Source organism: Onychostoma macrolepis, chromosome 22, assembly GCF_012432095.1.
Source record: "Onychostoma macrolepis isolate SWU-2019 chromosome 22, ASM1243209v1, whole genome shotgun sequence".
In the NCBI taxonomy this organism is placed as follows: Eukaryota; Metazoa; Chordata; class Actinopteri; order Cypriniformes; family Cyprinidae; genus Onychostoma; species Onychostoma macrolepis.
In genome coordinates, this window is record NC_081176.1 from 11,393,583 (window position 1) to 11,419,132 (window position 25,550).

General features: G+C 33.9%; 3 protein-coding genes and 1 long non-coding RNA gene across 20 annotated transcripts in view; 2 read left to right on the top strand and 2 right to left on the bottom strand.

Annotated features, from left to right (window-relative positions):
• LOC131530380 (prestalk protein-like) overlaps window positions 1–25,550 on the bottom strand; it is a 159,734-nt gene that overhangs the window by 88,554 nt on the left and 45,630 nt on the right. The window lies entirely within an intron of this gene.
• Window positions 2,393–4,681, bottom strand: LOC131530408 (uncharacterized). The gene is made up of 4 exons (XM_058760665.1): window positions 4,549–4,681; window positions 4,109–4,420; window positions 3,685–3,993; window positions 2,393–2,765 (listed from the first exon to the last, which is right to left on the bottom strand). Exons 1-4 carry the CDS (start codon window positions 4,595–4,597, stop codon window positions 2,608–2,610), a joined length of 828 nt encoding a protein of 275 aa, XP_058616648.1. The 5' UTR covers window positions 4,598–4,681; the 3' UTR covers window positions 2,393–2,607.
• Window positions 7,689–13,919, top strand: LOC131530395 (uncharacterized). The gene is made up of 7 exons (XM_058760647.1): window positions 7,689–7,838; window positions 9,373–9,699; window positions 10,306–10,430; window positions 11,378–11,540; window positions 12,487–12,816; window positions 12,960–13,071; window positions 13,370–13,919. The coding sequence occupies exons 1-7, from the start codon at window positions 7,793–7,795 to the stop codon at window positions 13,386–13,388; spliced, it is 1,122 nt and encodes a 373-aa protein (XP_058616630.1). The 5' UTR covers window positions 7,689–7,792; the 3' UTR covers window positions 13,389–13,919.
• LOC131530434 (uncharacterized) lies at window positions 20,890–25,122 on the top strand. The gene is made up of 4 exons (XR_009268381.1): window positions 20,890–21,710; window positions 23,105–23,413; window positions 23,662–23,769; window positions 24,022–25,122. It is a non-coding gene; the product is annotated as an uncharacterized LOC131530434 (long non-coding RNA).

Sequence of the window (25,550 nt, forward strand, 5' to 3'; positions counted from 1 at the left end):
AAACTTAAAAGGGTTCAGTTTGAGCAGATGATGTTACCATTGCTGTCATCGTCAGAGCGCACTTCCACAGTATATTCAGCATCTGGCTCATATTCACAATCTCAACCATATTCTCAAAATGATCGTTTTCAATGACTTCATATTCATTATTTTGCTCACTGGCAGCTTATTCACCACATCCAGCATCAAATGGAAGTGACATTAATATTTCATTGCGTATAGTAATTGCAGTAAAATCATCAGATATGTAAATAGTTGCGCAGAAAAAAATACTTACACATTTACATACCTTGTGTCTCTAGCAACCCTATACACTTTTTAAAAAAATTAATCAGAAAACAGGCATTCTTTTATATTTTACTTTTTTTTTTTTCTTGTTATATTGTTTATAATGAATAGATTGAGGAATACTAAGACAGTTGATGTCTAACTTTAAAAAATGAAGGAGGGAGATGGTGGAGAATGATGTACCGGGTCGCTAAAGACCCGAGGTATGCATTTAAGGGTTAAACAGCCATTCAGATTTTTGTGTTCGCTGCGGTGTTCATTGCAGCACTGAGTACACTATAGAGATTTAGGCTATTTATATTCAAACTTTTTTTAATGGACCCGAGCTAAGGTTAACTAATATGAGACCTTATTGTAAAGTGTTAATCTGTTTGAAATGTTTGTTTACTTCATACATTTTTTGTATTGTTTTATTGTATTTAAATGTTCAGTTCTTTTTGTTGTAAGAAAAAAAGTTATTAAACCTATTGTATTATGACAACACTTTTTGCAACTTATTTCAATACCGTGATAATACCGTATACTGTGACAAAAGCTTAAAAAATGTTTACCCACTCCAGTCCTCATATTTGAATGTGGCTCAATATAATTCATATTTCTGAGCCACCAAGTGCCCTCTGGAGGGAGATTCTGTCACAGATTCGCATTACTGATATATCTGGAGATGAGGTGATCGAGTGGACGTTTGGACCTCAAAAACACTTCCATAGTAAAAACTAACAGAGAGAAAGTGATTCTGTTATATAAAGAAGATGATATGAGATTTACAATCAGACTACATCTCAATATTCAAACTGCAGATCTCACTATCAGCAACACCAAGACTGAAGTCTCAAGACTTCAGTGTCAGTCTCAGTGGTGAGTACTTCATTATTATTATTATTATGTTCAAGGTCAATTTCTGCAGTGTAGATCATTTCTCCAGGAGATGGCGACCAGTGACTGTGTTTTGCAGTGTTTTTGCTGCGTATGGTTAAAAGGTTAGAAGGGATACAGCTCCGGCCACTGGGCATGCGCACGTCAATATTGAGTCATTTTTGTTACACTGCACAACACAATAATTTCTGTATTTACATTATTGTAAGGGGTAGGTTTACAGTTGGATAGGTGTAGACGTTAATAAAACACAATCTAATAGGTATTTGAATAGTAGCTTACAATGAGCAAACTTGGGCTAAATAAAGTGAACAGTTATTACTTACCAAGCAGATGCCACAAACTCAATAAAAGTAAAAGTTGAGCTGCTAAACAGTTTACAGAATCTTTTGAAATGAGTCTCAAAAGACTGCAAGTGGAAGTGATCGGAGATTAAATATGATAATATCTTAACAAAAGGTAACTGAAAGTTGAGAGTTGTGGTTTTTATGTGATGGGGAGAGAGAGAGACAGAGAGAGAGAGAAAGACAGAGAGATGTAATGTGTGATTATGTGACTTTATGATTTTGTGAGACTTGACTAGTTTATCTTATTTTATGTACTAAATTCTCTTTGTTTAAATATTTCACTTGAATGTTGAATATTTAATCAGTCTTGTTTATATTCACATTTGCTTTAATAAAGGATCTTCTCCACTGACGTCATCTTTAATTCGTGTTTGGATTAAAGTAATTTTTAAAGAACTACCAAATGTAAGAATTTATTGTTCTGTCTACACACACACACACACACACACACACATACAAATAGGATTTAAAAAAAATCTAAATAATCATTTAGGGCACTCTATCCTTTAGTATAAAGTTCTGAATACTGAATTTTTTTTAAATATTCATGTTCACTTAACCTAATGTGGCTCATTTTCTTAGTTCAATATATATATATATATATATATATATATATTTTTTTTTATATATATATATATTTTTCATTACAACCATATCAAATAATTTTTTTTTAAAAAAAGTCAAAAACAAAACAACAAATATGAAATTTACAAAAACACATCTTCCAAATAAAACACTTTATTTGCCAATTTTCTTGAACATACAAGCTTTACAAATGTACAGGACAGAAGAAAAAAAAATCTTATTTATCTATATAATCTTACAAATTATCAAATTTTTCATTAAATAATGACTCATTTGCATATCTAAACCTAACATTTTAGAAAACTTGAAATACAAAAAGTGTTTGCAATTATCAATGTAATCAATCAGCTGGGTAAGGCGATATATATATATATTTTTCTATTCACCTGCAGTGTCTCGCCTTAATAAAAAAAATAATAATAATAAAAATAATGTTTTAAAACAAATGAAAGTGACAGAAATAAAAAAGATAGAGATTGTTTATTCTTGTTTTATAATACCAGGTACATTACTATTTGATGAACTTAGTTTTCCTCTCCAGTTCAGTTCTTCTGGATCTGATGTCATAAACCAGTACAACAGCAGCAGCAACAGCAGCCACGCCCACCACAGCAGAGACGACCAATCGGATCACAGCTTCGGTCGTTTGACTCCAGTAGTGGTCACAGTCTGTAGAAAGAATTAGGCACTAATTTAAAAAAACTGCATTATACAAACTCTTTCAGTTAGACTTTTACATGTTACACTGGTTTAAGGCGAGACACTGCAGGTGAATAGGGTAAAAAAAATAACTAATAGTTTTTGCCTTACTTACCTAATTGATTGATTACATTGATAATTGTAAACATTTTTGTATTACAAGTTTTCTAAAATGTTAGGTTTAAATATGCAAATGAGGCATTATTTAATGAAATATGTGCTAATTTGCATACATTTCTAGAACAAAAATCTAAACACTGGATGAAGTCAGTTTCAAAATTCTTGTTTTTTTTGTTTTTTTTGTTTTTGACATATTAGAGTCAAAAGTTTTTACAGAGGGAATTTTGGGTATCTCATTTTGTCACTCCATAATTCAGAAAATACTTAGAACAGACAGAAAACAATATATTTTCACAATTTTTGGGGGAATAAAATGTTGAATATAATCAAGCAATTTATATATGAACAAATCCATCTGTAAAAACCTTCAGGATATAGACAGGAATGAAAATGTAAAGTTCGGTGTGTGTAAGTGCTACTGAAGTGGAGATTTATGGCTCAGTGAAGGAGAAAAAACTGAAGCGGAGAGAAAACGGCCTTTAAAAATATGTATTGTAATTTAAATCTATTGACACAAATAGATATAGTGCTATAAAAAACAAACAAAACAAACAAACAAAAAACACTTAGCAGTGTCTTTAGGATGTTTTCTTTCCACTAGTCTGAAAAAACACTTTATGAAAAATCAAAAAGCTCAAAATCTCAAAACTGACATGTGCATGAAAAAAAACAGAGTTTTTGCCTGCAATGTCTCCCCTTAAGGTATCAGGTACTGGTATTTAAGGTATTAAGGTACTGTGAAGAAACACTGATAACACAAATGTTCTACCTGAACATGTCTGACAGAGTTGATCGATGTCCAGATGTTTGGTCTGGGTGCTGACAGGATTGTTCACTACACAGCTGTAGGTGTTTATATCCTGATACTCCACCTCCAGAGGTAGAGAGAGACTGATGCTGAGATCAGACACACTGATGCTGGACAATAAACTGTTTCCTTTGTACCAGGAGAGAGTCACATGACCCACATTCAACACTGAACACAGCAGCACACTTTTGAACCCTGATGATGATGATGATGATGATGATGATGAACACTGAGGAGAGTATCTGGTGATGACAGGAACAGGCACAGGAGCTGGAAAAAACAAAACAAAACAACAACAACAACCCAACAATAAGTGACAGCTGACTAGTAGCCTGGTAAGAGGGGTGTTAAGTAAACATTAAGTGCTAATTACATGTATACTCACCATAAACAGTGACAATGAAAGTTTTTGGCAACTCTCTCAGTCCGAGATCGATACTTAGTTCATAAACTCCAGTGTGTTCATTAGTGATATTTGTGACGGTGAGATCTCCAGTCTGTCTTTCGATCAGCAGTCTGTCTCTGAATATCGTGACATCGTCTGGAAAAATGCTTCCCGCCTGTATTTTGCTTATACGAGTTCTGCTCGATCCAAACCTCCACTCGACCGGGTTGCTCTGTATTTCATTAAGACCAGTGCGGAGAGTGAAAGAACCTCCCTCCATCGCTGACACGGTTATATTTTCTGTCTCTGAGTCTAGAGATCATAATTAAATGTATATGTAAATGTAAACGTAAACTTCTATATTTAGATAGCCTAATTTATATAATTTAATGATTTAAATGATTTTGGCTCATACTAACACTAGAATATTTATTACTCACCAATCAGAGGGAAAAAACATAAACAGGACAAAACAAGCGCGTGAATCATATTCTTCAACCGTTTGAGATCCGTTCAGTGGCTGATGAGTTTTGGAGAGAGAAAAAACAAACAAAAAAAAAACACTGATGTCGATTTCATGAAACACAACAGAATGGCGTGTTTAACATTGTTGCATTATCTTAAATAGGCTACTGTGTGTAGATAACTTGCGGTGAGACAAGCAGATAAAAAATTTAAAAAAAATTCTTCAGCCAATCAGAAAAAAACAGGCTATTCAGTCTGCGCGCTTCCGTGAAGTTGGGCTTTATACCCCTTAACCTTCATAGAACACCATAAAATAATAGCCTAGCTAACCACAGAAATTAGCTTAGTTTTGTTTCCATGATATATTTAATGGTGATTTTACTGAACAGAGATATCCCTGACACACAGCTAGAGGTGGAGAAATAAGAAGATCTGCATGGACAAAATAAGTGCATTAATTTTGTTTGATAAAAATCTAATCTGACTGTTTATGGATTCACTACTTTGTTTTATAATGTGGCCTGTCTATTTTGTGAAGAGTGGAATTTTGTCTTGAAGGAACATAATCTCTTGGTTACTGCACGTAAATCAACCGCACACATGCAAAAGGAGCAACACGTCTGTCCACCCAACAGAAGCCACATTCATTTGATTCAGTCTTCCACTAAACTGACGTGAATTAAACTCAAACCACAGCAGGTTTCGCTTTGACTCAGAAACTGAGCTGCTAGAGTCTCAAAAGCATTCAGTGCAAACTGGATTAACTATTTTTATTCCAAAGTAAAGCTGTTTTGAGGGGATGAGATTAATTTAAGAAATCCTTCATACACAGTACAAGCTCAAACACATAGTTCACACTTTTTTTCTCTTGATTGTCTTCTCTTCATTTAGCTTATCTTTGCTTTTATAATACACACACTATTCTGTGAGTGAACTTGATCAGTTTAAGATTCAAGGTCATATCCTGCAGAGTTGACAGTTTCTCTCTCACCAGATGCAAAGTGACCCTTAAAGTTGTTTAATTAAAAATTTTACTGATGTGCTTATTTATTTATTTTTTCTCGGGTGCCATAGAATGGAAAACCTTGGCATAGTTGAATAATAAGGGTTATGTACATGGAAATGACATGCCTCGAGCCTCAAACACCATTGTTTCCTCCCTTTTATGTAAATCTCGTAAATAAAAAAGGCCACTGAAAAATAGGCGAATCAGAACATAACACCGACTGTGATGTTACAGTCGGGATCACTAATAGTTACGCCCCCAACATTTGCATATACCCGGCCCATGTTCTATGCCGGCTGCCAGCCAAGCCTGCACAGCCGAATCATCAGAAGTTCTGCAGGTATTGTGAAGAAACAAGCGAGGACAACAGCGAAAATGGGAGACCATGGAAATAAATGTTATGTTCCAGGCTGTGCAGGGGATGTGAAGTGCAGGGATGGGTCGGTGTCTGTATTCAGAAAGGCACGGAAAGCAAATAACGCGTTCTAATAAAATAATGCGAGCCACTAAAGGGACATGGTTAGCTCCTTGCTAGCGGTAGCCTGTTACATTACAGTACATAAGATTTCACTTACCACATAAACAGAGTAAGGAGAGATGACTGAGGATGATGGCGAATTTGCAGATCCTCAGCACCACTGACAAGCATCTGATCTTGTAAAATGTATGGTAAGTACTCCCGCTCCATAGAATAAACAGAGTATGTGCGATCGCGAATCTCGAAAGTGAAAGTGAAACTAAAAAGCAATCGTGCAGTCCAAAGCAGTTTCAATGCCCTGCATATTAATAGCGACTCCCTGATGCCCACATTTTATTTACAGTATAATTACCCAACATATAACTGCATGAGAAAGTATTGAAATATATATATTTTCCCTGTGTTTCCTTCCTGCTGTGTGAGCTACTGAAATGAGCCGCACTGTGAAACAGCCAATCAGAGCAGAGCTCAACATCATTATTCATTACCCTTCCAAATAATGTAATAACAGACCATTTCATTCCAGGAACAAATCCTAGGATTTTAAATGGAAATGTAAAACCATTTCTGGAGATTTGTTGCCCTTATCTAAGCCACATAGCCAGATAGCACATGTACGTCTGCAAGATGTCTGTTAAAGATCTCTTGATCTGGAAAGCATCTGTTGTCTACAAACGTCTGACAGACGTCTTTCAGATGTCTTTCAGATGTCTTTCAGATGTCAGTTTTACATACTTTCTAAATCATAAACATCTTAAAGACATCTAATAGACGTCTATTTGACATCTAAAAGGAAACGTCCTATAGACGTATTGCAGATGAGCAAACACTCTAAAAAAGACGAGCGCAGACGTCAAATAGACGTTTCCGAGATGTACGTGTGCTATCAGGGTATATGTAGATAGAGAACAATTTAATATTGTATCAATGCATTCTATTGCACCTTTAAACAATCATACAGGGCCATATGTCCATTGGCCTGGATATATTTTGGTACTGACATTTTTAAACATCTTATTTAATGCAGTTTATGTTATTTTAACACCTAAATAAGACATCTCTCAAAAGTTGCAGTTTGGTCTGGTTTTGTTTTCACAGTAATCACACGTGATATTTACTTTTTTATTATTTTTACTATATTTTTAAAACCTTTTTCTTCGGTTACAAATAATATATTTTAATGTAGCCTGTTATTATTATTATTTTATTTTAGCATTATGCTGAATGTCTGTACTGGATTATTGTGACACTTTTATTGCAAGGATTTTTTTACAATCATATTTGTTTTACTAATATATACCTCTTCTGTGGGAATGGGTTGGTAATTGAATCTATATGGAACTTTCTATATCAAACCGATAATAGAAGAAATAAAAGCATATAGCCTACTACTCAGTTAATAAATGTGGATGTAAATTGTTTATCTTTATTTTATATGTTCATTATTGTCTTATTTTTGTAAATGTTTTCGTATTAGTGAAATTTCAACAAAACTTTCCACAATTACCATCTACCGACTAATAATATGCAGAAGATCACAAATCTCGAATAAACACGCATTTCATAATTTCGATCTAGTCAAGGTTCTTTTTGGAACATTTCGAAATAGTAGGCTTATGACACAACACGCCCGCTTTCTAAAGAAACCACGTGACTTGGAAGGTGCTACGAGTCCATCATCAGTGCCCTGAATCAAAGCTGTACAGGTTTAGACGCGGTCAGAAGCGACATCAGTATGAGGAATTATACCTTCCTTTTTTGGGTTTTATTACTCGTGAACGGTGAGTAACACTTATTTTTTATGTTAATTTAACATGTTCGTTTTAAATATAAATCGGAAACAGATTGTTATCTTATTTTTTATATCTACAATTAAGAAGAAAAAAACTCAGATGTATCACTTTTTCATAAATATACGTTCTGACTAATCAAACACTAACACTGTAAGGGTATTTTTGGAGTAAGTTGTTTGTGCACGTGTGTGTTTAGTAGTGAACACTAGAGGGCTCAGATGGCCTTTAATATTATGAGCGTTACTATTTTACATGAAAACTGGCTGCAACACGAACGCATGTAGCCTACTGTTTAAACAAAACAAAACAGAAAAACAGAAATAAGTTACTCTCAATCCGTCAGTCTCTTGGACTTTAGTCCGATTCGTCTGTCGCTCTCATTCAGGGTGCGGCTATACATCTAATAAAAGTAGGCCTAGGCTTATTTGCCATAACCTACCATCAAGCTTGCATTATGGCTATTGTTGCAACCTGTGCTTGTAACATTAGGCAGCTTGGGGTGGGCTTTACTTGTTTTTGCAAGTTTTACTTGATCAGAATAGTTATGCCACCCCAAATCCCCAATGTTTATATATATATATATATATATATATATAATAAGTTAAATATGAATTATTTTACATTAAAACGGCTAATAAAATGTATGCATCATTGTGCCACTTGTTCAGGCTTTGCGTGTCCATGTCAAACATCCATGCTTGTGTGCTGAGCTGTGCTCTGACATTTAATATTCCTTCAATAAATCATAAATAAATCCAGATATGAGAAACATAAATCCAGATATGAGCCAGTTGTGAAATTGTACTTTATTTATACCTCAGAATAAAAATAAGAATAGATTTAACTGGAAACATTTTTTAACATTTAACCTTAAGAATAAGATTGGATTTTTTTCTAGTATGTTCTCAAACTACTGTTGGCAAAAAAAAAAAAATTGTATTAAGGGATTGAGATCAAGCTCGGGAAAGTGACTTTTTTGAGAGTTTTATGGTAAATAGATATTTGGAAAGAGTATTAAAAAACAAACAAACAAACAAATATATTTTTAAGTCTAAATAATGCAGAGCCCAGAAGCAATGCAGACTAAATTCTGGATTCTCTACTTGTCTCTTTCATAAACAAATAGACAGATCTCTTTTGCCGTCTTTGTTATGGTGGTTAGTGTTGCTTTTGATTAACTGAGACACAAAATGTAATTTAGCATTGCACAAGAGCATGTAGCTTTCTGCGAGAATATAGTAAGTTCAGGGACTGACCTTAAATGAGCTCATAATATCCCATCTGAAACATCATTGTGAATGAAATGGGTCACTTTAGAGAACTGCTCACACTCATGAAACTATATTGTCACATATAGTGTAACTTTGTCATTTCCCAGTACCAATACAGGAATAGTGCTGTAGACAAACAATATATTGCCTGAAAATTTGCTGTCATTGATATACTGTATTTAAAGCACAAATATTGCAATATTGTGTATGTTTACAATATTAAATATAAACTGTTTCTGTTTGTTCTTCAGGTGTGTTTGGTGTTGATGCAGATGAAGTGTCAGTATCAGTGATGGTGGGAGATTCTGTCACTCTACATACTGATGTTACTGAAGTACTGAAAGATACTAAGATAATATGGAAGTTTGGTGATGAAATCATTGCTAGAATGAATGAAGCAGATGCAAATCCCTCTACATATGATGGTTCCAGTGCGATATTCAGAGACATACTGAAGCTGGACACACAGACTGGATCTCTGACCATCACAAACATCAGAACTGAACACATTGGACATTATAGTGTAGACATCAAGAGCACAGATGCAAAATTGAAGACATTCCAAGTTACTGTCCATGGTGAGTAACTCATGTCAATCACCTGTGGACAGTTTAGATGCTGTGGAATGATTATTTTTAATTATTTATTTATTGAAGAGATAAAAACAACAGCAGCAACTGGCTAAAACGAGTGTAGTGTGCTAATGCGAATTCAGAGCAAAATGTAAGTAATTTCTTTAAAAATTCTTCACATTATCCAGTGAGGTTTGTTATTTTGGTCAACTTTAAAAAGAGAGAAAAAAAAACAAACATAGAATGTCTATATAGAAACATAGCCTAGATGTTTGTGTTAAAAATACATTTTGTACTGAATTAATTTCTCTTTTTTTTTAATGTATGTATGTCACCTTTTTTAACCACATGAGACTAGGTTACTGTGAGGGACATTCTAACTTTAAGAAATTAAAAGCTTTTTTAAAAACATGTTTCAGTAAGTGTGTTTTAACCCTTTCTGGTATTTTGTATTTTTCAAGCAATAAAAAAAAAACTGTAGTTGTACCATCATTCCCAGAGTCCTCTGCACATGTATATTTCAAGTGTTATTATGTGAAAATTACTTCCAGCATTATAAGTGGTTTTAAACTGCGTCTGTTTGTTCTCCACATGTGTTTGTTGTTGAGACAGATGTTGTGGAGTCAGTGTCAGTGACGAAGGGAGATTCTGTCACTCTACACACTGGTGTTACTAAAATACAGAGAGATGATCAGATACTGTGGAAGTTTGGAGATCAAGTCATCCGCATTGATCGCTTAACCTGTTAACAGTCGCCCCCACTAGTTGAGCTCAAACACAAACATGACATACACCAACTAAAATGGAGACAGTTTTTCAACCGTTTGGATTACAGTCATAACTGGAGTCTCTTTACAAAGATGATAGTTGTCTGTTTGTTGTGCAGTGGTCAGAATTCATTATATTAATACAGAAAAAGAGTAAGAGGAGACTAAACATTCTAGAACATAATCATCCATACATTTTAAATGAAAGATATTCAGGAATTAATATATGTAACTGTGCAAGAGCAATTTAAAAATTAGTCACATTTAAGGGCACAAGTGTGAACAAAATATAATGCAAATTTGAAGAGGCTCAACTAAATATGAGGTACAACTGATCTGTTTGTTTGAGCATCCAGAGTGACGGACTCTGAGCATGTTCTGAATGACTGACCAATCAGCGCTGCAGAAAGAACGCGGAGGGCGTGGTTAATCTGTACGTGAGACCCTAGCAAACGTGATAACACCTCTCCTAGAGTGCATACTTTTGTGTAAAAATGACAGGAATTATAATTCTTTCTGAATATGTTATACAAATGAGGCAGAATTAATCGATAAATGCTCTTAAATGAACACTTTTTGTACTAAAGAGTCTGAACTGATTTTATAGGCCTACTAGATTATTGCCGTTAAATCTACGCATAAATTTGCATGATTTATTTTCTCTGTCATCTTCACTCGACAAAAATACTTGAGAACTATCAGATTCTATGTTACCTGTATTGTTGCGATCTCTTGACACGAATTAAAATGAGGTTGTGGCTGTGACATTGTGGCTGCAAATACTGAAGGTTGAGACTTCAGACTTTCTAATGTCATGTTGCTTGTCAACGTTAATTACGGTTCTAATGGTAAAAGCATGCAGTAAATGTAAACAAACAAATTTAGGAACCAGCGATGGTCTCGAGCAGGTTAATGGATTAAATAGCGCTGCTGACTCGAGATGGAGTAACGTTCATCTGAACGATCAAACCGGAGATCTCACCATCAGAAACATCCGAAGAGATCAGTCTGGAGATTATAAGGTGGAAGTCAACACCATCAATATGATCTTGCACAGGAAATTACGTATTAATATCAGTGGTGAGTAGATTAAACTTTCTATAAATGTTAAAAGATTCTAGAGTCATGTTATTCTGTAAACATGTAAATGTAGTAGGCCTAGGCTAAACAACATTTAGGCTAATATAGACAGGACAAGACATTTTATTTAATTTTGTTTTTTAGTCTGTTGGGGCAGTTTCAGTTTTCTTCTCTGGTGCCAATCATTACAATGTTTACACTTACAAATATATTAAACACTACACTAACAAAAATATAAACAGTTTTACAATAAAACAATCCAAATAAAACACGTAGGTACAAAGAAGGTGGAATATTTTATTTATTTGACTGCATGGCCATCAACCAAGATCAGAGAACAATGAACAATGTGCTGTTTAATGACTGAAATAGGCTATTAACTTTACATTTCACGGGTAGGCCTACTTCAAGAAAAAAATAAAAATAAAAAATGTCGAAGGCCAACAGGAAAAAAGGTTGTGAATCCCTGCTCTATTTGAATGTGTGTGTGTTTTTTTTTATTAATTTATTTGAAATATTATTTTTTTAAAACGAGATTTCGTCTTTCTGAGCCTGAAGCGCCCTCTAGAGGAAGAATACATTACAAATCATACTGTACAATAAAGTTGATGCATTTGAAATACTGCTGCTTTTATAGATTGAACTGATCAAATATATCTGTAATTAAATGCCACCAAAAACTGTATGTGTATATACAGTTAAATATATATATACACACACAGTAGTTACCCCGGCAGTAACTTTCATCAGTTTGAATCATATATGCATAAATACTGTTTTTCTATTTTTCTCTGCCATTAACTTTTTTTATTTTTTTTGTTAGATTTGTTGTATCTGTTTACAGTAAAAAAATAAAAAAATAAATTGACTATTTAATCTAGCAAAAATGAAACTAAATTGAAATTTAATCTAACATTGTAAAACACTTTTCTTGGTTGTTTTCCAGGTGTGTTTAGTTTTGATGGGGTGAAGAAAATTTCAGTGAGGGATGGAGATCCTGTCACTCTACAGACTCGCATTACTGATATAACAGGAGATGATGTGATCAAGTGGACATTTGGAGCTCAACACACTTCCGTAGTAAAAACTGACAGAGAGAATCGAAGAATAATATATAATGAACATGATGTGAGATTTAGAGACAGACTGCATCTCTATATTCAAACTGGAGATCTCACCATCAGCAACACCAACACTGAAGTCTCCGGACTTTATCAGATAAAGATCATCAAAGGCACGTATACCATACAGAAGAGCTTCAGTGTTACTGTCAGTGGTGAGTACTTCAAGTCTTTCAAAAGGAAAGTCTCATTTAGATTTGTGCTTTGTGAGTCAGGTTATATAGTGCTGATGTTTGTAGTGTTTGTTATAGATCAGACACACATTCACACTAATGACTGTCTCTCTTTATCATTACAGCTCAGTCAGGTGCTGCATCAGGGATATGTGGTGCTGGTGTTGGTCTGGTGGTTTGGGCTGTAACTGTGTTTTTTGCTACAAGAAGTATAAGCAACCAAGGTGTAGCAAAGGTGTAAGTATTTCATGCAAATCATACAGCAAGAGCTAAAAATGATTTAGTCTTTGAAGGAAGTTAAAAAGTAAAGTTGTTGTTTGTTTCTACATTTCTGTTTGTAATTTAAGTATAATTACTGTTGAAAGGACAACAGGAGATTGATTTTCCTATTGTATGTGTATAGTGCAGGAGAACATAAGTACAGGGGAACTTATAGCTAATATCATCATTATTATTAAAACTATTATTCTTTCATTACTATTTTCTTATTGTTTAGTGTTTTTTTACTGTGATTCTTTCTGTGTTTTTTTAACAGGTTTTCAACAGGAAAATGAGAAGAAACAACAGTTCACTGTGACAATATAAACTTTGCTTGATATACTAATCAGTGTTTAATTTGTTTTTATGTATATATTCCTGACATATCACTGTTCATGTATTTTTGCATAATGCTTGACAACAAGAACAAATGGTAAAATTGTAAACACCATAGTCTGAAATATTCAAGTTACAGAACTATTCATGACTTTTTCTTGTTAAATATAAAATAAATCAACATATGTTAAAAATCTTTTCCTTTAAACCAGCAGGGTTTGGTTGCTTGAAAATGTTTTCTCTTCGTAGTGTAATCTTAAAGTTATTTGCATGGGGATTATTTGCATGGGGTGATAGGTGCAAAGTATAATTTCTGTACCATTCATATGAAAATGTATGTTCATGTGGTGCTCATAGGCTACATATAGATCTAGGTACAAATACACAATAAAGTCAAACTTGATAAAACTGAGACTATTTTATGGTGTCAGAGTGAACAGTGTGGATAGTGAGCTGTATGTTCTACCGTGTAAGGAAACAAAAGAGTTGGTTATCACAGATGCACACCGGGTAAGAATCCTGCTTGACAGAAACCAAATATTGCTGTTGATGATGGACTGTTTGTGAAGCGTCAAGAGTGAAGCTGTTTTGTGGAAATCTGGCTTAAAGGAAAATATATCTTTGCCCATTTACCTGTCAATTAGCCACACAAGCAATAGTAAAAATATTTTTTAGGAGCAAGATGTTTGTCCACTCAAGAGCTTGTCAATAAACTGATCAAATTAACCTCAGACCACAGCAGATTTCACTTTGACTCAGAAACAGAGCTGCTAGTTTCAAATGCCTTCAGTAGAAGGGGGAAAACTTTTATTTCACAGTTAATCTGTAACATTCTGTCAGATTCATACACTCTAAACCTATAATCTTACAAATCTGAAAAAATAAATAAATAAAATAAAACACATATGATGGGGTGTGTTTTTATGTTGTCAGGGTTTTTTGTCTCTTTATTTTGCTTTTCATTTCATTCACTTTGAATTTCAGTGAGAAAATGTGGATCACTTGTTTTAACAGAAAGATTCTGTGCTCATTGGATGCGAGTCATCTATAAGGATAAGACCTTTGTTCTCAGTTCATGTGGTTTATTTTCAGCATCTTCTGTTCACTGGCTTTACAGACCCTGTCTGAACAACATAAACAGAACATCTCCCTCATTTCCAATACTCACAAATGAAGCTAAATTAAGTACATTGAAAAACTGACTTGACTCAAGTTTACACAGTATAAACAGGCGGTCTTCAGATATATTGCACTGCATAAAATGAGAATGTAAAGCAAGTTTTAGTCTGTGCCCTAGTGTCAGAAATATCTATCATCAGCGAATAGCAAATTGTTTTACGCAATATGCAGTGCTGGGTGTTATACAGAATTTAATTATGAAACTGCATACACACACAGATACATACAGATAGATAAAATGATGAATGCTCATTGGGCAACGTATCAAGACCAGCAGTAGATGGGTTTTAAACTGATTTCTACATAAAGAACTTAATATTTACAGATAAACCGAGCTAGTTTGCATGTGTGAACTTGTCTTGATTGTTTTGCTCTGGCAGGTCTACAGTCATTAGCCAGGTACACCTGTCTCTCTGTGTGAAGATGCTTGATCTTTTGACCTAGCCTAGGTTCACTAGGGACACCGAGTATGACGCAACACCTCCTCTTTCGCAGAAGTCACGTGACTCTGGCAGTTTGACACAAGCCCATCATAACCGTCCTGAATCACTGCTGTCATTCACTTTGGATGCGGTCAGACTTGACATCAGTATGAGGAACAATGCCTTCCTTTTTTGGCTTTTATTGTTCGCGGATGGTGAGTCAGATTTACTTTTTTAAATGATTTTATTAATACTTTCGGTTTCAATATAAACCGGAAACAGAAAATGTTCATTTGCTGTTATCTTATCTACTTACCTCCAGTCTTTCTTAACATACAGACTTTTATTCTCTATAAATAGATGTTGTAATAAATCGCAGTGAATTATGACTGATGACAACAACGTAGGGTATTTGTGGGGTACTCTGGTTCCGCGTGTGTTTTTTGTAGTAGCTACACACTAGAGGTCGCTGACGGCCTGTATTAATATTGTGCGCATCTCAACACACACAAACACACGCACACAAAAAAAAATCATTCTCGCTATTGTTTTTTATTCAGGTGGATATAAAACACGTATTTGCAGTAAACCGCCATCAAACTCGTAATTATCGCTGTAGAGGAGTGCTGTTGTCACAACCTGATCTTGTAACAGTAGGTGGGGTGGGTTTGAATTACTACATTTTACTTCTTCAGAATAATTATGTTAACCACAACCCCAGCCCTATTTAATTTGAGATATTTTTATTCATTAAAGTAACAGGAAACATTTTTATTTTTTTATTTTTATCAAAACAGCAATTTGAAAGGAATAGAGCAAATACACAAGCCAGTCTGACTGTTGGGTTGGGTGTAGCCCGTATATGTGAAAGTCTGGTCATTTTGAGCGATTTTGTATTTTACACGTACTACAAAATCTTCAACTTCAACTTTCGATGAATTGCAATAGTGATCTTTCAGAAAATATCTTTACGTTCAGGGGGAGTGTACTCATTTATGCTCTGTACTGTATATGAAAATTACTGGCCGCATTAATAGCATAATCTCTGTTTAGAAATGGTTTCTGTTTGTTGTGCAGGTGTGTTTGCTGCTGATGTACTGAAGTCAGTGTCAGTGTCAGTGATGGTGGGAGATTCTGTCACTCTACACACTGATGATACTGAAACACATGGAGCACTAGAACTGGTATGGAAGATTCAAGGTGAAAATAAATTCATAGCAGAGATTGATAAAGAAATTAATACAAACCAAGTACCTGGGAATGAGGAAGAACGATTCAGAGGCAGACTGAAGCTGGATGGTCAGACTGGATCTCTGACAATCATGAACCTTAAAACCACAGATTCTAGAGTTTATGAACTACACATCAGGAACAGCAAAGGGAATAAATCCAAGATATTCAGTGCCATTGTCCGCGGTGAGTAAATCAGTGTGATCATTATGTGATTTAACTGTCAGTAAAGATGCTTTGGAATAATCTCAATAATACACAATAATCATTTAGCTGTTATATATATATATATATATATATATATATATAGGTTAAAAGATAAAAATTACAGTATGTTAATAAACACTCTCAAGATGTTCAGAGCAGAATTTGTTCAAATTCTGTACAAAAAATTGATATTTTCAGAGGACCTGTAACAATGAAGAGTTAAGATGACTCTTTTCCCATCAAAATGTTATTTATTAGATGCCCTAAACATGGTAACCATGCTATATTAAATACTTACAATGAGTAGTTACATGGGCTCAAGGTTTTGCACTTTAGCATGGGTCAGTTACCCCCTACTGCTAGATGCAGCAACTACACCATTATTATTATTATTATTATTTTTCAAACATCATTCAGAGATCAAATAGTAGCCTATTTCATTATATTATATACAATTTTCCATTGACAACCTGGAGGGCTCTTAAAGTCAAAGTGAATTGGCATTCACTATCTGTATTTCATAATGTGATGTAGTGAAACAGAATATTCTGAGGGAATCAATTCAAAATATAATCTTTACAGATTTCTTATAGTCTAACAAACCAGTGTGCCATATATGAAATTCCTTTGTAAACTGGTGTGCAAAATTGTGTGCAAAGTGTTGCTGTCATTCTAGAAATATCACAAACAAATACAATTAAAAGATTTTAGACTTAGTGTTATGTGATGTAGAGCTTCTATCCAGTAAGCTTTTTTTGTTTGTTTGAAACATTGGCACTGGCAAAATGCACACTATTGTGGGAAAATATAATGATTACTATAAGGAAGATCAATAATTGAATTGAATTGAATTGGATTTTTTTTTATTAACCTTCTGGTGGTATTTGGGTCATTTTGGCTTGGATAGGATTTGCTTTTTCCAGAAAATTCAGGTTAATGTCATTGCATTAGGCTAAAAAATAATGTCTTTGCTCACACAGGGAATAACAACTAGTTTCCACTTTGTTACACTTGTGGTGTTCCCGGTCAAAAATGACTGGCCTACAAAAAATAACTTATAAAGTTCTTGTTATGCTATATTATCACTTTAGAAAAAGAAATCCAATATTTGGTAATTACAAACTTTTTTAAAAGGGCTGGCTGTTTTTGACCATGAACGCCAAGACTATAGGGTTTTCAACACAGGACAAGGGTTAGACATTTTATTAACATTATAGTGTAATTTAATTTTTTGGTAACAAAAATGTTGATTTCAGTAAAATAAGTTTATTTGTATGCCCCTGCCATTTGTTCTTTTATATTCTGGATTCTTCAAACAAAAAAAATAAACCCTGTTGTAGCAAACGAAGTCCTATGTTGTTTTGCGTTACTATTTCTTCATTGGCTGAAATGCAGATCACTGATTCTGAGCTCCTTAGATAACCCAGATTTGAATCTGTATTTTTTTTTTTTTTTTTCGCATTTCTTTATTTATTTAATTTTTTTTTTTTACAGAGGAGACATAGACTTCATGTAGATACAGCATCATTTTAAGTCTTAAAATATCATCTTGACCTCCAACAAAAGCCATACAAAGAGTCACATGATAATGTCTTACATTTTCTTCATGTTACACCTTATTGTTTCTTTGTTTGAATCTTTTAAAATATTAATCCTTTGTGTTTAGAGTATTACACATTTAAATTATAATTGGAGTCACATTTTCAGGGTCTCAGCCATTTGGATTTCACTTTACATATACATTTTAATGTGTATTGTGTGAAAATGAATTACAGAATGATAAGCTTAATCTCTGTTTTCAACAGTTTCTATTTTGTTCTCTTCATGTGTTTGCTGTTGAAACAGATGTTGTGGAGTCAGTATCAGTGCTGGAGGGAGATACTGTTACTCTACACACTGATGTTATTGAAGTACAAAGAGATGATGTGATACAGTGGTTTGGAGATCAAGGCACCATCATTGCTGATTTAACCTGTTAACTGTCGCCCCCACTAGATGAGCTCAAACCCAAACCTTACATACACAAACTAAAACAGTCACAGTTCATGAACCCTCTGGACTACAGACATAACTGAGGGCTCTTTAGAAAGATAATAGTTGTGTGTTTAATGTTTATGTATCCGAATAATCTATATTAGTATAGAAAAAGAGTAAGAGAACCTTAAATATTTTGGAAAAGTTATTATCATTTTATTTATGCAAAGTAGATTTAGAAGTAAATATATGGGACTGTGCCAGAACAACTCAAAAAGCAATGAAGTAAAAGCCACAAGTCTGACCAAGTTATCATTAAAATACGAAAATAGAGCCACTAAAAATGAGATTCCTGTAATCCTTTTCTTAGTTTAAGTACATTTTAAAAGGACACCTGGAGACTCCAAAATGGCCACTAGTAATTAGCATGAGGGAAACACAATATAACACTATTTAAAAAAAATTAAGCTGCAATTAATGAACACTAAAACAGTCTTGTTTTGATTTATGTCTTTGCCTGTACGTCAAACTTATAGTTCAGCAGAGGATATAGGCCTTCTATATGTGCTAAACCATAAAGGATGTGGCAGAAAAAATAATTCTGTTGGCTTATATCATACTGTATAAGGCATGTAGCATAGTGTTGGTACAGCACACTTTTCACTACCACATGTAGCTTTCTCAGCTACTTTTAAAATAACATTTTTCATTTTGTGAAATGAATCAGGTCTGGCTATATTCTGGCATGGAATACTCACTTTTTCACATCCAATCAATTCTGATTTTAAAATTAATACCTGCCCTTTTCCCCCCATGAAAAATTCTGTTTCACTTGGAGATGTTACATTTATGGAAGTAAAATAGGTTTTGCAAGCTTTTTCACATGTTGTTATTTTAACAGTTTGAAGTGATATTTGTTAAGGAGATGTGTGTTTTGGGTGTTAAAATATTAATATTTTAATTTAATTACCATGTACCAATTTTATATGCAGAATCAGCAATAAATAAACCATTTTATGTTGATTCCCTGAAGGGTTGAACACTGTTTGATGCTATTAAAACACCTATTTGTTTGCGTATCCAGCGCAGTCTGATATGGCAACACTGGCTCAACCAGTGGAGAGTGAATTTGGGGTAGGACAATCTGCTTATAAAGACCACGGGGACACGACAGTTAAAGCCAGACAGAGGAAATGTTCAGGAAACATGGATGATAACAGTAGCCTACTTATTTTGAGAATTCCGTTTTGTTAGAGTTATTTGTATAAACAATGCAACACGCCTTCAGTAAGAATAATGTTACAATTCCTATATACAAATTTGAAAACTTTCACACGAGACTGACTGCAGATACAAATCCACATAATCTCTGTCATAATATATTTGTTGGCTACATTTTCGTCCATCACAACTTTACCAGCGTTCCCCTGACTGCCTGAGTGCACTGAAGATTGTAGTTTGTGTTTATTAAGTATGTCACAACAGCCGGTGGCGCTGTTAGAATGTTTTCAATCACTGACCAATCAGCGTTCCACGGAGAACGCTGGGTGTGGTGTTATTTTGTACGTAGGACTCTAGCAAATATGAAAATATAATGTTTTACAACTAAAACACCACTCGGAGTGCATAATTTATTAGAAAATTAATAACAATTACAATTTATTCCGAAGAAACAAAGTATAAACAAAACAAAATTACTAGCAATTTCTCTTAAATTACATAAGTTTGGACTAAAACATCTAACTGATATTTGTATCTGGTTTTTGTCATGAAAAATTCGCCGATGTTTTTTAAGATTGCATTTACCTGTCATCTTTACTGGTCAAAAACAGTTCAGAACTCCCTGTTACTATGCTGTGTGTATTAATGCGATTTCCTATTACGAATTAAAATGATGTGATCGCTATAACATTACGCTCCTAAATATCGAAGCCCGAGCCTTTGAACTTTCGAATGACGTAGTGTTCGTTAAACTTAATTAAGACTTTGATGGTAAAATCATGCGGTAAATGTAAACAAACAAACTTCGAAACCGGCCATGGTCTCGAGCAAGTTAATGGATTAAACGGCCCTGCTGACGGGAGATGGAGTAACATTCATCTGAACGATCAAACCGGAGAACTCACCTTCAGTAACATCCAAAGCGATCAGTACGGAGATTATAAAGTGGAAATCAACACCAGCAGCATGATTTTATATAGGAAATTACGTATTAACATTAATGGTGAGTAGCCCAAATACTATTAGATTCTGGGTCATTCCGGATTCAGTATCGCCTGACAAAATTGAGTAGGGCCTATTACAAGCTTTTCACAATACTTTGGCCTATTATAATGAATACAAATAATTATTGCATTTAAAAGATCTCTTTAATAGTGGTAGCCTACAGAAAATGGTAAGTAGTATCATACAATCCATAATCATCTATTTGTTGGCCACATTTTTCATTCATCAAAACTTTACTAGCTTTAGCCTACTCTGGATGCCTGTGTGTAGTGAATTATTATAGGTTGTGCATCTTTGGACGTTACAACGGCCTGTGGCGCTGTTACAACTTTTTGGAGCACCGACCAATCAGCACTGGACAGAGAACGCTGAGGGTGGGGTTATTTTGTTCGTAAGACTTTAACAAACATCATAATATAGCGTTTTACTACTGAAATATCTCTTAAAGTCCATAATTTATTGCACTAATTACAAGAATTATAATTTACTCAGAATAATTATTACGATACAAAACAGAATTCATCGATATTTGTCTTAAATAACAACTATTTGGACAAAAATTTGGAACTGTTTTGTGATCTGGGTTGTTGTCATGAAAAATACGCCAATGTCTGTATGATTTCACTTGTCTGTAATCTTCACTGGACAAAAACAGTTACGAACTGCCGGTTTCAGTGTTGCATGTATTGATACGAACTCTTGATAGACATTAAAATTATGTAATCGCTGTGACATTTCGATCGTAAATATCGAAGCTAGACCCTTTCAGCTTTCGAATGACATATAGTTAGTGAACATTAATAAAGTCTTTAAGGGTAAAAGTATTCAGTAAATGTAAACAAACAAACTTCCGAACCGGTGATGGTCTCAATCAAGTTAATGGATTAAACGGCGCCACTGACTCGAGATGGAGTAACATTCAGCTGATTGATCAAACTGGAGAACTCACCATCAGAAACATCCGAAAAGATCAGTCTGGAGATTATGAAGTGGAGATCAACAGCAGCACTGTAATTTTACACAGGAAATTCGTTATTACCTTTGGTGAGTAGCCTAGCTCAAACTTTCTAAAAATTATAGGCTATACATTTCTGTAATTACCCAATTTTGATCAAATATAGCTAGTTGTCGTTCTAGTGAAAACTTTAGATAATCTAATTAAATTTTACATTTACACTAAATTAAACAGAAATTTAATGTTTAAGATACAGGACAATGTAGCCTATTTAATAATTTGCTGAGGTGGCTTTTCATTTGTTTATCAGGTGCCAATCCTGGAATAGGCTACATAAAAATTCTTTAAAATATACAAATGTCTTCAGTGACTGAGACAATATTAGGTTGGGGCTCTTTCTTGAATGTGGCTAATATAATTCGTTTTTCTGAGCCGTAAAGCGCCCCCTGGAGGAAGAATAAGTTCACGTCCCATAAAAAACACGTGCGAGTCGAGTCTGCTTCAGTGAAGTTGTGGTGATTGCTTTCTTTATCGCAGACGAAATGTATTTGACAGATAAACAACCGTTTGAGACGTTTATGTATAGCAACAAGAAATACTCCTTAGGGAAAAAAAATAACCATGATTTTATTATAGTAAATGTGTAGTAACCATGCCTTTTATTTATTTATTTATTTATTTATTTATTTTGGCCTATTGATTACCTACCATTTGTATAACCACAGTTTTATTACAGTTACCATGGTTAAACTGTGTTTAGTGTAGCAAAACTATGGTTAATTTGCATGGTTTAACTATAGTAAACATGTTTTGTTGTTTGTTTGTTTGTTTGTTTGTTTGTTTGTTTGTGTTTTGTAGTAAAACCATGGTTATTTTTCGTAAGGGACATTTCAGTGAATAGGTTATGTTGTAGAAAGTTCAAGATAATCTATTATTTTAAATGCAATTAATAAATTGTGTTCGATGGAGTCGAAATGGACACTGAAAATCCTAAACTAAAGGATACTTGATGCACCTGATTCCAAATATGCCAAATGAAGGCTGATTTCCAAGGATCCTCAAAATCGAGCTTTCAGCTATGCTTGATGATGTGGCAGCTGAGATATGTAGCCATTCTAAGATACAGCCTTCCGACTGAAAAGCACCTCACATAATTTTCTGCTCACTGCAAATGTCTCAGTTTAAGATAAACAAACTCAAAGTTGAGCATAAATGTCACCTCTATCACTCATTCTATTCAGTTATTTTTTTTATGGTATTGTGACCAAAATTCCTCGGTTCACCCCTTTTATAAATTACATTTATATTTTGGTTACAACAGAAACAAAACTTATAACCTGATTGTCCTGTCACCAGACTAAAAACAAGACCAAAGTCTTGACTCGTGTTCTTTTAAACTAAACTTAACTGTGTTATTATTCTTTGAAAATCTTAATCTCTGGGTAACTTGCTTGTTCTCTCTATGTGTTTGTTGCTGTGACAGATGAAATGAAGACAGTATCAGTGAAGGAGGGAGAACCTGTCTCTCTTCACACTGGTCTTATCGAAATAAAGGGATATGATCTGATATTGTGGACATTTGAAAACCATCTCATAGCTAGAATAAACAGAACTACCAATCAATTTTCATTATTCAGTGCTGAAGGGAAATTTGAGGGCAGACTACAGCGAGAGCATCAAACTGGATCTCTCATCATCCGCGACTCTAGAACCACAGACTCTGGAGATTATCATCTAAACATGAGCAGCAGCACATACACTTTACAGAGGACCATCAGTGTTACGGTCAAGAGTGAGTAGATTAAGTTTCTTCATTATGAATATTTTATTTACATATGTGAGCATTTAATCGAAGAAGCAAGATCTGACATAACTGAAACAATGACTTATCAAACATTCCCAAATAAATTCTTTGCAAAAGAGGCTTCTGTAGAGGATATGAATATTATTTGTCAAAACTCTGCTTATAACATGGATTTGTAAGTTATGGATCAGAAAGATCACACACACATTAATGATTGTCTTCAGTTGTCGTTACAGATTCAGGACTGTCTCCAGGTGTTATAGCAGGAGTATGTGTTGCTGTTGCTGTTGCTGTTGTGCTGATTCTGATTGTTCTTTGCTGCTACAATAAAAGGAAGAAACACTGTAAGAAAAAAAGTTAGATACTGTGCTCTAGACCACAAAAAATATAGTATAGGACAAAAGACTACAAAGCTGCAATATTCAGATTCTTTCAAGCTGAACATCCTGCTTTTGTGATGTTTTCAGTAATATCTGATGACTAGTGAACAGTTCAGTTCTGTTTTCCCATTTAACTTAATTTTCTCAAGATTTGGTGACTTCCATCTTTGTTTTTGTGTAGCTTTACAATATGTGATTCTTTCTGGTTTCTTACAGATGACCCCGCAGGTCAAGGTAATGGAACACAAACATAAGGAGAAGCCTAATATTTACAAGTATATAACCACTTTAATAATATCAACTGTTTGGAATCAACTCTGTGCACTGATGAGCTGTAACTGGGAAAAAAAAAATAATAATAATAAATCTTGGAATAAAATAAATATTGTTTAGTTTAATTCACATCTTTACAGCTGATTGCACATGATCCATTTATTCTTAATCTGAATATAAATGAAACAGTTTTGAAACATCTTTGTCTGGTCCAATGTAATGTGATGTTCTCTGTAAGATATATTTTCCTTACACATTTGCTGATGTTTTACTCCATTAAAAAAAAAAATAAATAAATAAAATAAATAATTATTTTTGTTTGCATTCATTGTTATTTTGAACATTGTGATTATTTTTTTTCCCATTCATTAAACCAAACAGTATATATTTATACTGTATATTTCTTACAGTGAGAGTCTACTAGTAATTTTTTTTTTTATTTAATGTTTTTGTAATTTAATACTTTTTTCATTACAAATTATGTTATCAGTTGAAATATTAACACAAATTTGAGAATATTGGACCTGAATGTGAATTTTAAATGTGAGCTTAGAAGTGAACCGGATGAAAAATAATCTTTGATGTTTACAGTAGATTTTAATTAGACCTTCATTCTGTAATCTCCAATAAAAAAAGTGACTCATCTTGTCCTCGTATCCTTGCATTTATACATTACCCTGTAAAGGCCAAAAATAAGTGGTATTTCAAAATGTGAAATTCAGGTGAAACATTCAGACATGCATGTTATAAATGAAATGCAAGTGAACGCACATTGAGGCTACCTGTCAAAATTGTCTCAGTTTATTTGCAGTAAAGTTGATCTGATTATTTAAAAGTTTGTTTGGAGCATTCACAATAATATGAAAATCAATATGAACCACTCTCAGACCCTTGAAACTATGTTTGAAAACACACTGCTATATGCTACTACAACTTTATCATCTTGATGTCTGCCCTGTAGTGGACTAATGTGGACTACAGGTAGGATTCTTTGTTCATTTAGTGTAATAGTTGTTGCAACCAGTTTATATGAATAAGCATGTAATAAAAATGCACAATAAAATTGCTTTAATATTCTAATTGACTTTTGGAATTTTGTATTTTTGTGGTAGAGAATCCTTTTTTTTTCAGCAGAACATGAACAAGTCAGGAATTTTTAATGAATATCATCCTTTATAAAGTTACTATTTCTAATGTGAACATGTCTATTTTATATAGTTAACTAAAGTAAATACCCAAATGCTATAAATCTTGACCCTAGTAAACCAGGAGGGCCTGATGACCCAAATCTTCTGACAATGAATCTTCAAATGGACTTCTGACTGACTGAAAGTTTTTCTGTATATTTGAGCTTTTTATATTAATTGTTATTTTCACCAGTCAACCTGATTTATTAGCAGCTATCAGAGCTACATTTAAACACAAAGTGTTTACACATTTTTACACTGTTTACACTTCTGATTGGGAGTCAT

What these genes read in the sequence shown, in the direction of transcription:
- LOC131530395 (XM_058760647.1), top strand. Translation starts at nt 7,793, where the DNA reads ATGAGGAATTATACCTTCCTTTTTTGGGTTTTATTACTCGTGAACG. An exon ending in AAGTCATCCGCATTGATCGC is followed by an intron (nt 10,431 to 11,377) that starts TTAACCTGTTAA and finishes CAGGTTAATGGA; the next exon opens with TTAAATAGCGCTGCTGACTC. An exon ending in CTTCAGTGTTACTGTCAGTG is followed by an intron (nt 12,817 to 12,959) that starts GTGAGTACTTCA and finishes TTATCATTACAG; the next exon opens with CTCAGTCAGGTGCTGCATCA.
- LOC131530408 (XM_058760665.1), bottom strand. Translation starts at nt 4,597, where the DNA reads ATGATTCACGCGCTTGTTTTGTCCTGTTTATGTTTTTTCCCTCTGATT. An exon ending in ATGTTTTTTCCCTCTGATTG is followed by an intron (nt 4,421 to 4,548) that starts GTGAGTAATAAA and finishes TATGATCTCTAG; the next exon opens with ACTCAGAGACAGAAAATATA. An exon ending in ACTCTGTCAGACATGTTCAG is followed by an intron (nt 2,766 to 3,684) that starts GTAGAACATTTG and finishes TTCTTTCTACAG; the next exon opens with ACTGTGACCACTACTGGAGT.